General features: G+C 40.6%; 1 protein-coding gene across 1 annotated transcript in view; it reads right to left on the bottom strand.

Annotated features, from left to right (window-relative positions):
* Positions 1 to 13214, bottom strand: part of LOC137291174 (uncharacterized) — a 53387-nt gene that overhangs the window by 364 nt on the left and 39809 nt on the right. Inside the window, exons 17-30 of the mRNA XM_067822466.1 lie at positions 13062 to 13149; positions 12899 to 12975; positions 12594 to 12630; positions 12361 to 12458; positions 10902 to 11027; positions 10482 to 10627; positions 9339 to 9474; positions 8996 to 9139; positions 8555 to 8588; positions 8273 to 8337; positions 7900 to 8025; positions 1283 to 1408; positions 932 to 1074; positions 206 to 341 (exon numbers count right to left, since the gene is read on the bottom strand). Of these exons, the coding sequence (XP_067678567.1) occupies positions 206 to 341; positions 932 to 1074; positions 1283 to 1408; positions 7900 to 8025; positions 8273 to 8337; positions 8555 to 8588; positions 8996 to 9139; positions 9339 to 9474; positions 10482 to 10627; positions 10902 to 11027; positions 12361 to 12458; positions 12594 to 12630; positions 12899 to 12975; positions 13062 to 13149 (1482 nt within the window). The remainder of the gene's footprint in view (positions 1 to 205; positions 342 to 931; positions 1075 to 1282; positions 1409 to 7899; positions 8026 to 8272; positions 8338 to 8554; positions 8589 to 8995; positions 9140 to 9338; positions 9475 to 10481; positions 10628 to 10901; positions 11028 to 12360; positions 12459 to 12593; positions 12631 to 12898; positions 12976 to 13061; positions 13150 to 13214) is intronic.

Genomic DNA, 13214 nt, shown 5'->3' with positions numbered 1-13214 from the left:
CTTTATTGTGTTACTAACAAGTCACGAATTCAGAGCCAGTGAGGCCAAACATTTACATAGGCTACATTTCCTTCAATGTTCGTCCTGTACCAAGTGAATATATTTTCTAGACTGGCAGATGTCTTGATTATATGAGGTAATAGCATGTGAATGATTCTTCTCTACTCGTTGATGTCTACAAGCGCCATGTCGTCCCTGCATTCACCTGAGTGAGATCGTTGGCATGCAGGTGCCCGAGACGTCTGATGTTGTTGTAGATCTCCACCTCGTTGTCGTACCTAATGCCGAGTACGATGTTGCTGAGGATGCAGAACAATGTAGCCACGCGTTTTTCTTTTTCTCTAAAAAAATATCATTATCTGCATTCACCTTTAGGTAATTTAACAAACCAGCAATTGAGATTCTTGAGAGGCACGTTGAGGCTGGTCTTAACATTTTATGGATGTCAATTTCTTCATTGTATACCTGATGAAGGGCAAGAAATTGATCAGAAACGTAGTGGAACAAAGAAGACGTTGACATCAATAACAGTTTGTCTGATACCTAAAGCAACATCTCACAACTGGTTATTATCTATAATAGATCTGATGGGTTAGTTCCTGGTGAGGGTAAAGGTAGAGAGGATCACAGTACTGATGCAACAGTAAATATATGGAATGGTTGCTAAGTCTAAGTACTGTGACTCACTGAATTTGGTTTTGTTACGCTTTACATATTCCAGCAACATCATGTCGGAGGACACCAGAAATCGGCTTCACACAATTTACCCATGTGGGGATTCGAACTCGGGTCTTTACCCACTAGGCTACCCAACCGCCCAACGACCAAGAAGAAATTATTGCATTTTTGTATTTTTAAAGCCTTTTTTTATTATTGCAGTAATTATTGCAGTGAAGAGTACAATGAAGGATATGAAAGGAATGCAATATACCCGAAAACAACTGTTACGGGATTTGGGGTATTGTCCCTTCTGCCGAGGTCGACCTGTTCCAGAAGGTCAAGGAGAACGGACTGGTCATCAGTTGGAAATATCATCATCATGTACACACGGACAGTCTGGGAGGAGGTATCGCCCTTGAATACAGAGAGAGTGACAGTAATCGTATTGACAGAATACATGTATTAATCATCTCACAAGTCACTACATCTTATAACGCAATAACAGGTGGAATGCCGTACTCAGGTCTGTTACATACATTAGTCAGAGAGCCTAGTCACGTGTTGTGCATGCTGCCCCAGTGTTCTGAAAAGATTTATGTTTTTATGGTACGTGACAACCGACCTGAATCTGTCGTTGGATGTTCCTGAAGACGATGTCGGGGTTGATGGCGTTCTCTGTTGAACATGTAATACTCGCGGGACCCAGATCCAGACTTTCACCTGGCGCTGGTAGGAAGCAGGACACTCTCTAAAAAGAAATCATTAGAATGAATTTATAATTGTCTCCTCAGTATGAAGAACTATGTTCTACGTCCCGACTGTGAGTGAGTGAGTGAGTTAATATTTAACGTCACATCGGCAATATTTCAGCCATATCGTGACGAGAACATTTTGATATTGAAATGAAATATGTATACATTATAATCACCTGTCGTCAAAGGACAGTAAAGCAACTAGAATATCACAGTTACAATTAAAACTAGTGTGGAGAGTTAAAACAAATACCACTATTTTGACAATACAATGTAAAATACGGGCTGTAGATCGCCAACAGCTAAAGGTAGATCACCATACTAGGGACCATGGGGACTTACATTACTTTTGCTACCTGCATGGACCCTAGCTGGATTTACACCATCCCTTCAGCCGTTGGTGATTGTAGGAAAATGTAGCCGAAATTTAAAATGACAAAAATACTACGTTTAAAAAATTGGTCAGTTTAGATTTCACTTTGAAAGTTTTGGGACTTACGTATCCTCTCAGGGGGACAATAATTTTACGCTACTTTAACCCCCTTTGAGGGCACAGCCACTAACGATCGCAGTTGACAATTCTTACCACCATGGTTAAAATATCAGCTTTCTATTTACAAAACATATTATTCAAAATTTATTTCCTTTAAAAATTCAATGATTAAATGATAATTAACATTAAAAAGATCCTTCATTGTTTTGACATTAAAGTATTTATCCCTTGTGATGGCAAAATCAATACAGTCAAGCAAGATATGCTTGACCGTGATTCCCTCATCACAAGGGATACAAAACGGAGGATCCTCACCTTTAAGTATATATTCGTGAGTGTATCTAGTATGGCCAATACGACATCGTCGCATAACAACCTCCTCAAATCTGGACTGACAACCCAAGTAGGTGTAACCAATATAGGGTTTTATTTCATGTAATTTATTAATACCCACTTGGGTGTCCCACTGCTTCTGCATTAGATCACGGATATAAGATCTAATTGTAGCTTTATAGTCTGAGTATGGAATCAGAAGTGGTGTCACAGATTTATTGAGTGCTGCCTTAGCGGCAAGATCAGCCATTGTGTTGCCAGAAATGCCAACGTGGCTGGGTAACCAACAAAAGACGATGTCGCATTGGCCAGTAGCAAGAACATTATATAACTCAATAATTTCTGTTAAAAGTGGATGGTTACAAGATATGTTTTTAATAGCCTGAAGACAAGAAAGAGAGTCTGAAAAGATTATATACTGTTTATATTTAGGATGTCTTTGAATATATTTAAGAGCTGTTAGTATTGCGTTTGCTTCTGCTGTAAAAATAGAGCTATCATTAGGTATTCTAGAAGAGATTGTTCTAGATCCAATGACAGTGGCACACGCCACTGCGCCACCATCCTTGGACCCATCTGTAAAGAAGGATTTGTATGTATTATATTTATGTTTTAATTGAATGAATTCTTGTTTATATTGTAGTTCATTAGTATCTGATTTTTTAAACATTGTCAATGTTAGGTCAACTTGTGGCCTCACCATTTGCCAAGGGGGAGAAGAAAAAAGCCGGGAAGGAGAAATATTCTTCAGCTCAATGCCAGCAGCAGAAATGAATTGCTGGATTCTGATCCCAAGAGGTGGAACAAGTGAAGTTTGTTTATTATACAAATCCTCATAAAGAGGATTAAAAACGCAGTTATGAGCAGGATTGGATTCATTAGAATATAACTTTGTGATATATTGTAAAGACAATTTGATACGGCGAAGGTTTAGAGATGGTTCATCGGCCTCAACGTAGAGACTGTCAATGGGAGATGTTCTGAAAGATCCAAGACATAGCCTCAGACCTTGGTGATGTACAGAATCTAATAGCTTTAGGTTGCTTTTGCAGGCTCCACCATACACAATGGAACCGTAATCAAGTTTCGATCGAACCAGAGATCTATATAAGTGAAGGAGGGTAGTTTGGTCCCCTCCCCACTTTGAATTAGAAACAACTTTTAACAAATCGAGTGCCTTCAGACATTTGACTTTGAGGTACTTAATGTGGGGCAGAAAGGTTAGATGCGAGTCAAAGATGAGACCAAGAAATTTAGCCTCCTTCACAACTTTGATGGGTGTGCCATTTAATGATAATTCGGGGTCTTTATGGGGTTTGTATTTCCTACAAAAATGTATACAATTGGTTTCAGTTTTAGAAAATTTAAACCCGTTTTCCAGACACCATTTATGAATTTTGTTTAGACAAATTTGTAACTGTCTCTCAATAGTTCGCATATTTTTACCACGGCAAGAAATATTAAAATCATCCACAAATAATGATCCATCAATTGAATCACTTAAAACCTTTGAAAGACTATTCATTTTAATACTAAACAGCGTGACCGACAAAATACTACCTTGTGGGACACCCTGATCCTGATTATAATGAGCAGACAGGGTTGAACCCACTCGGACTTGAAACTGCCTGTCGGTTAAAAACTGTGATATAAAGAGAGGCAAACGACCTCGCAAACCAAAATCATGTAAATCCTTTAAAATGCCATGCTTCCACGTAGTATCGTATGCTTTCTCAAGATAAAAAAATATAGATACAGCGTGTTGTTTGGTGATAATCGCATTTTTGGCGAAGGATTCTAAACGTACTAAATGATCAATAGTACTTCGATTCTTCCGAAAACCACATTGAATATTTGTAATGAGGTTATTAGTTTCCAAATACCAAATTAATCTGTTATTTACCATTCGTTCCATGGTTTTACAGACGCAGCTGGTTAAAGATATCGGTCTGTAATTTGATGGGTCCGTGTGATCCCGGCCAGGTTTTGGTATTGGCACTACAATGGCATTACGCCACGAAGGAGGAAAAATTCCAGACGTCCATATTTTGTCAAATATATCTAAAAGTGTGACCAGACATGGTTCAGGCAAGTGTTTCAATAGCTGGTAATGAACATTGTCATCACCTGCTGCAGTATCATGAGCTTGATCAAGAGCCGTATGGAGCTCATGTAACGAAAGCACTTCATTATAGTCTTCACCATTATTGGAATCGAAATTAACTTTTGTCTTTTCCTGGTGTTTCTGATACCTCTGAAACTCAGGAACATAATTTGCTGATGATGAGTTTTTGGCAAGAGTTTCGCCAATTTTATTTGCAATGTCTGCTTTGTAAGTTACTAATTTGTCACCATCTTTAAGATGGTGAACTGCAGATTTTGAACCTTTGCCTTTTATTCGCTGAACCATGTTCCACACCTTAGACATGGGTGTACGTGAATTAATTTTTGAAACATAGTTCCTCCAAGATTGGCGCTTGTTTTGCTTATACGTCCGTCGTGCCTTAGCACTAGTAATTTTAACGTTGTTGAAGTTATGAACAGTAGGATGTCTGCGAAAATATTTTTCTGCTTTCTTCCTACGTTTTCTTGCCTGTTTGCACTCGTCAGTAAACCATGGTTTACGAATATGAGGAGTTGCAGAGGACTTAGGAATGGTTTGATCAGCAATTTCATTCAGTTGTGTTGAGAACATCAAGATGGGATCTGGTACATTACTGAAGTGATCAGGTGTTAATTTGTCAACGCATAATTGCTCATATACAGGCCAATTTGCCTTAGTGAAATTCCACCGGGATGAAGGTGGATTGTCACCTGGTGTTATAGATTTCAGGAGCGTAGGGAAGTGATCGCTTCCGCAAAGGTCATCATGTACAGACCATTCAAATTCATTGACAATGTTCGACTCTGTGAGAGTTAGATCAAGTGCAGAATACGTTCCAGTGGCTGGATGCAAGTAAGTATTGGAATCATCATTAAAAACACATAAATTATTATCGGAAATAAAATCTTCAATAACTTTCCGTTTATTGTTTGTATTTGTACTACCCCATAGAGGGTTGTGCCCATTTAAGTCGCCCATAATGATGCAGGGCTTTGGGAGCTGGTCATACAAACTTTGAAGGTCAGTTTGACGAAGAACTGATGAAGGTGGTACATACAGTGAGCACAAAGTAAGAGCAATGTGCAAGGTCAGCCGGATAGCAACAGCTTGAAGATTAGTATTCAGCGGAACGGCACTATGAATCATGTCCTGTCTGACAAGGATACTAGATCCTCCTGTAGCTTTGTCCCCATGGGGAGAAAATGAATGGTAGCAACTATATTGTCTTACGTTAAAAACATCAGTATGTTTCAGATACGTCTCCTGTAGACACAATGCTGAAGGTTTAAAGTCCTGTAACAATAGAAGAATCTCATTATGATTCTTCCTAAGTCCTCTGCAATTCCATTGTATTAGTGTATCCGTCATTTAGGATGTGTTATCGGCGACAGTTCACGACCCTTTTTCTTGGGAGAATGGCTCCGAGAGCGGGTTGTCAGAGGAGGTGACACCTCCATGTCATCTAAAAGATCAAATCTGTTTACAAGTGACACAGAGCCTCTTTGTCCTTTAGGAAGACGGTCACTTGTATTTTGCTTCTTAGAGTAATCTACATTTACATTCTTCTTTTTGATAACCGGTGTAGGTGCTGTTTGAGTTTCAGAGGATTGTGAAGTTTTTCGTGAGGAAGAAACAGAAGGAAGATCCTGAATACTCATAGGTGTCTGAGCTGTCAGCCAAGTCAGGTCTGTTTGGCAGTCAATAGACTTAGTGGAAGGTCTCATCACTTCTGCATATGTTGACTTACCTCTCAATGCAGTGCTACCAGATGGTGTAGCTGAAGTTGCCAACTTCCTTGCTTCTGAAAAACTTATGTTCTTCTCAGTTTTTATACGTTGGACACTCATTTCAAACTGCCATATCGGACATTCTTTAGAAGATGACACGTGAGATCCAGAACAATTTACACATTTGATTTCAGACGAACACGTGCTGCTGTCGTGATCTTTACCAGCACAGCGTGAACAAGAAGCATGATTCTTACAAGTGTTCTGTCCATGGCCAAACTTCTGACAGTGAAAACATCTGAGTGGATTTGGAACATACATGTCAATTTTCATAGAGAAGCATCCTACTTTAATTGATTGAGGTAAACTGGGTACATCAAACGTAAGCAAGTAAGTATTTGTGGGTAGATATATTCCGTCCTTTTTAAAGCTGAATCGCTTAGCCTCGACCACTCCTTGCATACGCAGCTGACTAACAATGTCATCGGTTGACAGATCAGCAAGACTCTTATCTCTGTCTCGGATGATTCCTTTGCTAAAATTTAAAGATTTGTGAGCATAGCATTTTACAGAGATATTTGCAAATGATTTTGCTTCCAGAAGATTGGCCGCTTGCTCTCTCTTTAGACATTCTATGAGAATTGAACCAGATCGAGTTTTTGTAACATTCTTGACAGTCCCAGCAATTCCTTGTATTGCTTTCTCTAGCAGAAAGGGAGAACAAGATGTTAACTGTTTCTCACTTGTTTCACCGACAATGAATCGAGGCCATGTGTTACGTTCAGAGTAACAGAGTCTGGTAATGATATCATCCTCATCATCAGTATCATCAATGTGATAACGTGTTTGCTTTTTGGGGTTTTGGTTTGCCATGGTAATAGATTTGTGTTTCATCCTCCTGGCTCCCCACCCACCACGGAGTGTCAACAAGGACGATGCCTAATGCCTGTGGGCCTCCAACAGGCGGCACCAAGGATACCAAGAGGATATACTCAAGCAGTAGCATTAGAGATATGCACCACAAGATTGGCCCATGAGCCACCGCCCTGTGGGCATTAGACTCTAGGCAAAGTTCATGTAAACAAAATTACAGTTAAATAATATTACTTAAACCAAGGGCGCCAAGACCAAAATTTAAACAATTCCAAATCACAGTTTGTGCACATTTCAACATAAACTCCATGCACAGGGCTTGGCATGACCAGCCGATTGGTTGAACCGGGCCCATTCAACCACCCGTCTAGGTGAAGTAAGGGTCGAAGGGTTGTGTTGAGCAAAGGGAACACGATTACAGGCCCCCAGTGCCCTCAACCCCCAGACTCCCGTCCTCCACCGACACAGGGCCGCAACCCACGGCAAACGGGTTGGTGGACCAAATATCCCCCCGGGTCCACAACGGGGGTGTCGGCGAGCTCTTAGCATTACCCAGCACCCACCACGAGGAGGTGACTCGCCACGGGTGCCTCCCGATTGTGAACAGTGAAGCAGTCAGATAACTGAAGGTATTACTCACCCGCTGAAGACATCACTGCTTCATAACTCTACAATGTTATTACACATTGTGCAATAACATCGCGTGATGCCGGACGTATGACGTCACAATGGTTTAATGTTACGCTAATACATCTGTCACAATGGAATTAGATCATGCTTGACTGGCTGAGAGTCATTACACTGTCAATCAATTTATGTTGAAGACTGAAAAAACAGAATACCAAACTCGCTTTCTTCTATAAAACTCGTTAAAGATTTACTAATGATATGGTGTTCCACGGAAGGTCGTTTGATATCCTCTATGAGAGCTTCCAGTTTGGTTGTATCGTGGTTCACCTGGTGCGAGTCTGGCAGGACAATGACGATGGAAGACTCCTGTTCCTCTGTGAGTTTCCAGAACAGAGACGCCGTGGTGACGGATGGGGCCTCAGTTAAAAGGTAGCCATTCATGGACAGATGGGACTGAAATTTAATCAAGACCAGACTAGACTTATTTATAGGGGCACATCATGACATCAGTATTTTCTGTGTTTAGACAGATAGAAGATAAGTCGGGAAACCGAGGAGCACCTTAGCATTCTGTATTATCGAATGTCCATGTCTATTTGGACGTGTACAGAGTAGTAAGTGTTACTGAATGACAATGTGTATTTGGGCACGTGCAGAGTACTAAATGTTATTGAAGGACTATGTGTATTGGTACACGTACAGGCATCATCACAGCTAAGATATCCGCACGTCCGTCCACCCACACACGACCTTTCATGTCTTTACCTGATAACAGAAAGAGAGAGTATATTGTCAGATACAGTCATGGGTTCTCTGTTACTCTCGAACTGAACTCTCTTAATTCACAATTACACACAAATTGGTTTATCAGTATGTGGAAGAAATGTTTACTTCTTCCTGAAAGTCAAAGCATCACACCTCAACTTGTAAAGCATGTTACTGAACGTGCTAGTGAATATGTGTAAAGGTAATATGTTCTTACCTGTCTTAGCTCGCTGTATATCGGATTTGACTCTCTAGAACCCAAGAATACGAGCAGGTGTATACATATGGCATATAGTAAGCAATGCTGTAGATCAAAAGCTCAAAGTAATGGAAGTGTTTCAACGAATTTAGCGAAACTTTAACTTTAGAAAATATTTTTTCTATGAGGAGACGAAAGGATGTAAAACGGAATCCGTTCTAGAAAAATAGATAAAATAGCAATTATGGAAGCAAGAATAAACATTTCGAAATTGCCAACTTGTAAAATAGAGGGACAGATTTTTCTGATACATCAGTATAGAGATGTGATTAGGTGGACAGTAATTCTTCAGTTATTGAGTGTCAGTATATCATCTTTTATGTTTTGTTAGAACACTGTGCTCTATTTGTACCATATGTCCATACATATATGTTTAAGCACATACTGCTGAACAATCACCTGTATCAGTCTTGGTACAGTCAAGTTGCCCATCTTGAACACTGTCTTCCTTCCCCGATGTTTAACAAAGTCCAGAGACGTCAGGAACGTGTCTCCTACCGTCAGAACCTCGTACAAGGTCGTGTACACACAGGCATACTGTTCCTGCAATACACATGACAATGTGACACATGGTCGCAGACAAATACATCCATTGTATCGCAGCAAATATATCTATTATCTACATAATGTGCCATTGTTATGATTCCTATCTGGTATTCAAAGTGATACAATCGACACGATGTTTGTATAATCAGAAATACAATTACCATTTTCAGGTTATGAATGGTATTGGCGTCAGTACCTTGGTCTGAATCATGTTTCTTCTCTGACGTCTCATGTCACACGCGAACCTGAACACATCCACTTTGTGGTTACTCAGAGCCCTGTCCAAAAGGTAGTCCAGCGCAATGTAGGTTCCAGTGCGACCTATCCCAGCACTGAGGAAAATAATGAGCACAATCAGTATCGACCGACAAGATGAAAAACTGAGAAACAATTATACGAATGGATGATGACAGAATAACAGTGAAGACACCAGGTGTTAACGAAAATGGAAAGCATTTCTACTCCTATCGTTAGTACCAGCCTATTTGCATACAAAATGTAAGACAGTGTTTGTTGTCTGACGCCACATTGCGCTTCTCCTGTAATACTGGCTAGGGAGTTTTTTACACAGTAAATCTTGATCAAAGTTATAGGCCAGACAATACGGCGACAAGATTGAGCATTTAAACTGAGGTGAATTAACACTGTATCACTGTTTCCTCAGCCTCTTCCATTCCACGGTTCATCAACTCCATTATTATGATGAATATCCCGGACATCCTCAGTGAAGAGAATGTCTGTACCAGCCCACGATATTTCTCAAGTATATACTTCGGCGGAATTGGAGCCCTACTGGAACTACGTAGTTAACAGTTCAAAACGTTATATTCATATAAACACCTGTTGACATACCACAGAAAGTTTAACCTGCTTGAAGTGCCATCACAATTATAACGGCCCCACTACAAGATATAACTGTGGAGGTTTTGATGTACGTCTCATATGTAATTCAACGACAGCTTTCCTGTGCATTTAACCCGTGAAGATCCGGGGTACAACTGGTCTGCAGCAAAGCAGACTTGTCATAAAACGGACTAACGTGATCGGGTGGTCAGACTCGCTGGCTTGATTGGGACATGCCATCGTGTCCCAAATGTGTACATTGATACTCATGCTATTGATCACCTGATTGTCTGGTCCAGATTCAATTATTTATAGACCATTTCCATTTAGGTGGAATATTGAGTGCGGTGTTAAACAACAATCAATCAACCAACCAATCCCGCCCAACCCGACTTGCAGGAGCGTGCGATATCTGTCACAAGGGAATCGTACATAAAATGTAGGTCTTCATTATCATGATCATAATACAAGAACTGTGTAGTGTCTTCTTACAGACCTACAATGTACCAAAAGAGGTGAGGTGTCGAGATTGGGCGTCTTCCGAACTCGCCACAGGAACTCCATAAGGTGAGTTTCGTCTGGAGTTCCATGGTCCGGCCATTTTGTAAAGTGGAACTGGTAGAAAATTCTGTGTTCACCTGTCTGTGAAGAGGAAGATAATACCATTAATAACTCCAATTATTCCAAACATGCACAGTTCAGGTTGTGAACATAGAAACACTTCCCAGTTTCAACCCTCATTTACGTATCACTGTCTTCGCAATAATTTAATTTGTTTCACTGCAACCGAGGAACATTTATTTCTTTTTGTCCTAGTTTGAAGTAACGCAAGATACTGACAACCCGCCATTTCCCGAGAGAAAAGAAAAGTCTGCATCAGTCTGTACTAACGAAAGATGATGTCACACTGCATTACCTGCTTGACCGTAGCAGTGAGTTCTCTGATGACCCAGCATGCCCTCTGAATGACCTTGGTGACACTGATGGAAAAGGGTCCCGCTTCAAGGTCACGTGTGTCGGACCAGTAGGGTTCACACTTCACCTAAATGAAGATGTTTAAACCACACAGGACAAATGACTAAACATCTGTAAACTTTTACGAACAAACGCAGTCACTTAACGGATATACAAGCTGCGCATCAATATATACTCGCCGAAAAAGACAGTGTGCATTTATTATTATCATTTCACAAAGTAAACATCAGAGGAGCACGAAATTTAAAACCAGAGATGTTTGAGTGTTATGTAACAGAGAGGTACACGTGGTAACAAAACTGCAAAGGATATAGCCACGCGACCCGCTATAAAAGCAACGTCAAGATTTACAACAGGCGATCGATACATGGCTCTGGGAATGCCATGGTCTGGTTCTACAGAGTGGGAGGTTGACAACATGTTTACTGTAACACGATCGCCCATGTTCAAGGCGACTAAGAGTTACCACCCCTGCGCAACATCCAGAGATTCGACTGGTTCATCTGCGTAATCAGTGTCGACAACCAACAACAACAACAGCTCACAGCATCTCCAACTGCAGACAGATTCATCCGCCTACTAATTATGTATGTTTCGGCCTACGCCCGATGGTGGAATGGTGCAGACGACACCTCAGACATTCATTGTTTTGGTGGAGACGTGTGATGTTTTGCGGATGAGTCTCGTTTCCACCTGTCAAATGAAGGCTACGCAGTTGCGTGTGTAATGGAGAGAAATTGCCATAGTGGCGGAATTGTTCGGATGGCATCACTGGTCGTATCAGAACGCAATTGGTGATAGTGAACGGCACTTTGAATACTCTAGGGTACCGTGATGAGTTTATCGCACCCGTTGTCATTCCTTTCCTTCAACATCACGACAAAACACGTCAGCATGACAAAACACGTCTACATACAGCACGTGTTGGGCAACAATTTCTCCAACAACAACACTTGATGTCTTGCCCTGGCCTGCAGTATCACCGGATCTTTCCCCAATGAGCATGTTTGAGATGAAATTGATCACCGCCTTCCACATCTGCCAAATTCTCCCGCAACGCTTCATGATCTCCTAGTAGCGATTTTCCATATGTGGGATCATCCCATCCATGAAACGTCGTAGTGCAGTCCAGCCGTGTTTCAGACCAACGGCGGCCATACACGTTATTGAAGTTTTGACTTTCTGTTTTGACCCTTTCAACTTCTAGACCCCTTTACGTCACTAAGGCACAATAAAAACATTTCACATCCTTCATGTGTGCAGACAAATGCATTTGGTTATGCAATATCATTACCTTTGGATGAATGTGTTATGTCATTTATCTGTGAGTATGTTTTTTTTGCGATGCACTGTTTATTGTTTGGGTTAGTATGGTTAGTTTAATGACAAAACTGTTTTACCTTGCCCATTTCCGTCAAGTTGGTCAACATGACGATCCTGGTCAAGTTCTTCTGATATATCATTCTCCAGAAGTCAGTTACAGTCTTCTTATTCGGTGCTATGGTAGTTAAAAATAAAACACAAATTGTATGAATACATGCACATGTTTACATGCAATCGATATTTTTACATCAGAAAGAGACGATTAAGCCTTAATGATTTCACTTTATGAAGAGATGAATGTGTTTTTTACCTTGAGCTGCAATATAGGCTTGCTCCCTCGAAAATCCCTGAAATATGAGGAGCTTGGCAAATATTGTTTGTTCTATTCGTTTCTTGACAACAGATACTTCAACCACAACAAACTACCGTAATGATGGATATAAGCAAACACTGAGATTCTCTATGATGATGCTCCTGATCAGTTATGCTGACAGTTAAGTCGACACAAAGCAATAACCTAACAGTACACATGTGTACATCCACATCCATTCAGAACTGTAACAGTTTTACTTATGTGTGTCTGCTCTGAGAAAAAATTATAAAGATCAAGATTACATTGATGTAGCTGGCGTTGATGTAGTCTGAGAATGGATCCTCAGGAAGCTTGTCCAGGACCACCCGGTTGTAGTCATCTGTGGTAGACAAGGAAGTGGTTTACTGTGACACCCCTACCTATATGACTGAACATGAATATGTTACCGAAGTTGCCAATACTCACATGGGTAATACTGCAGGAATCTGTTTTTGCCTGTGTTCCCTTCAAGCTGAGATGCTTCATACGTGTGTGTGAACCCAGAGATCAGTTTCTACGAGTCGAAAATTACATAACATTCAATGCATACAAACATATGGATACGACCTCTTATGTATA

Source organism: Haliotis asinina, chromosome 7 (assembly GCF_037392515.1).
Source record: "Haliotis asinina isolate JCU_RB_2024 chromosome 7, JCU_Hal_asi_v2, whole genome shotgun sequence".
NCBI lineage: Eukaryota > Metazoa > Mollusca > Gastropoda > Lepetellida > Haliotidae > Haliotis > Haliotis asinina.
This window is presented reverse-complemented; position numbering and strand designations above follow the sequence as displayed.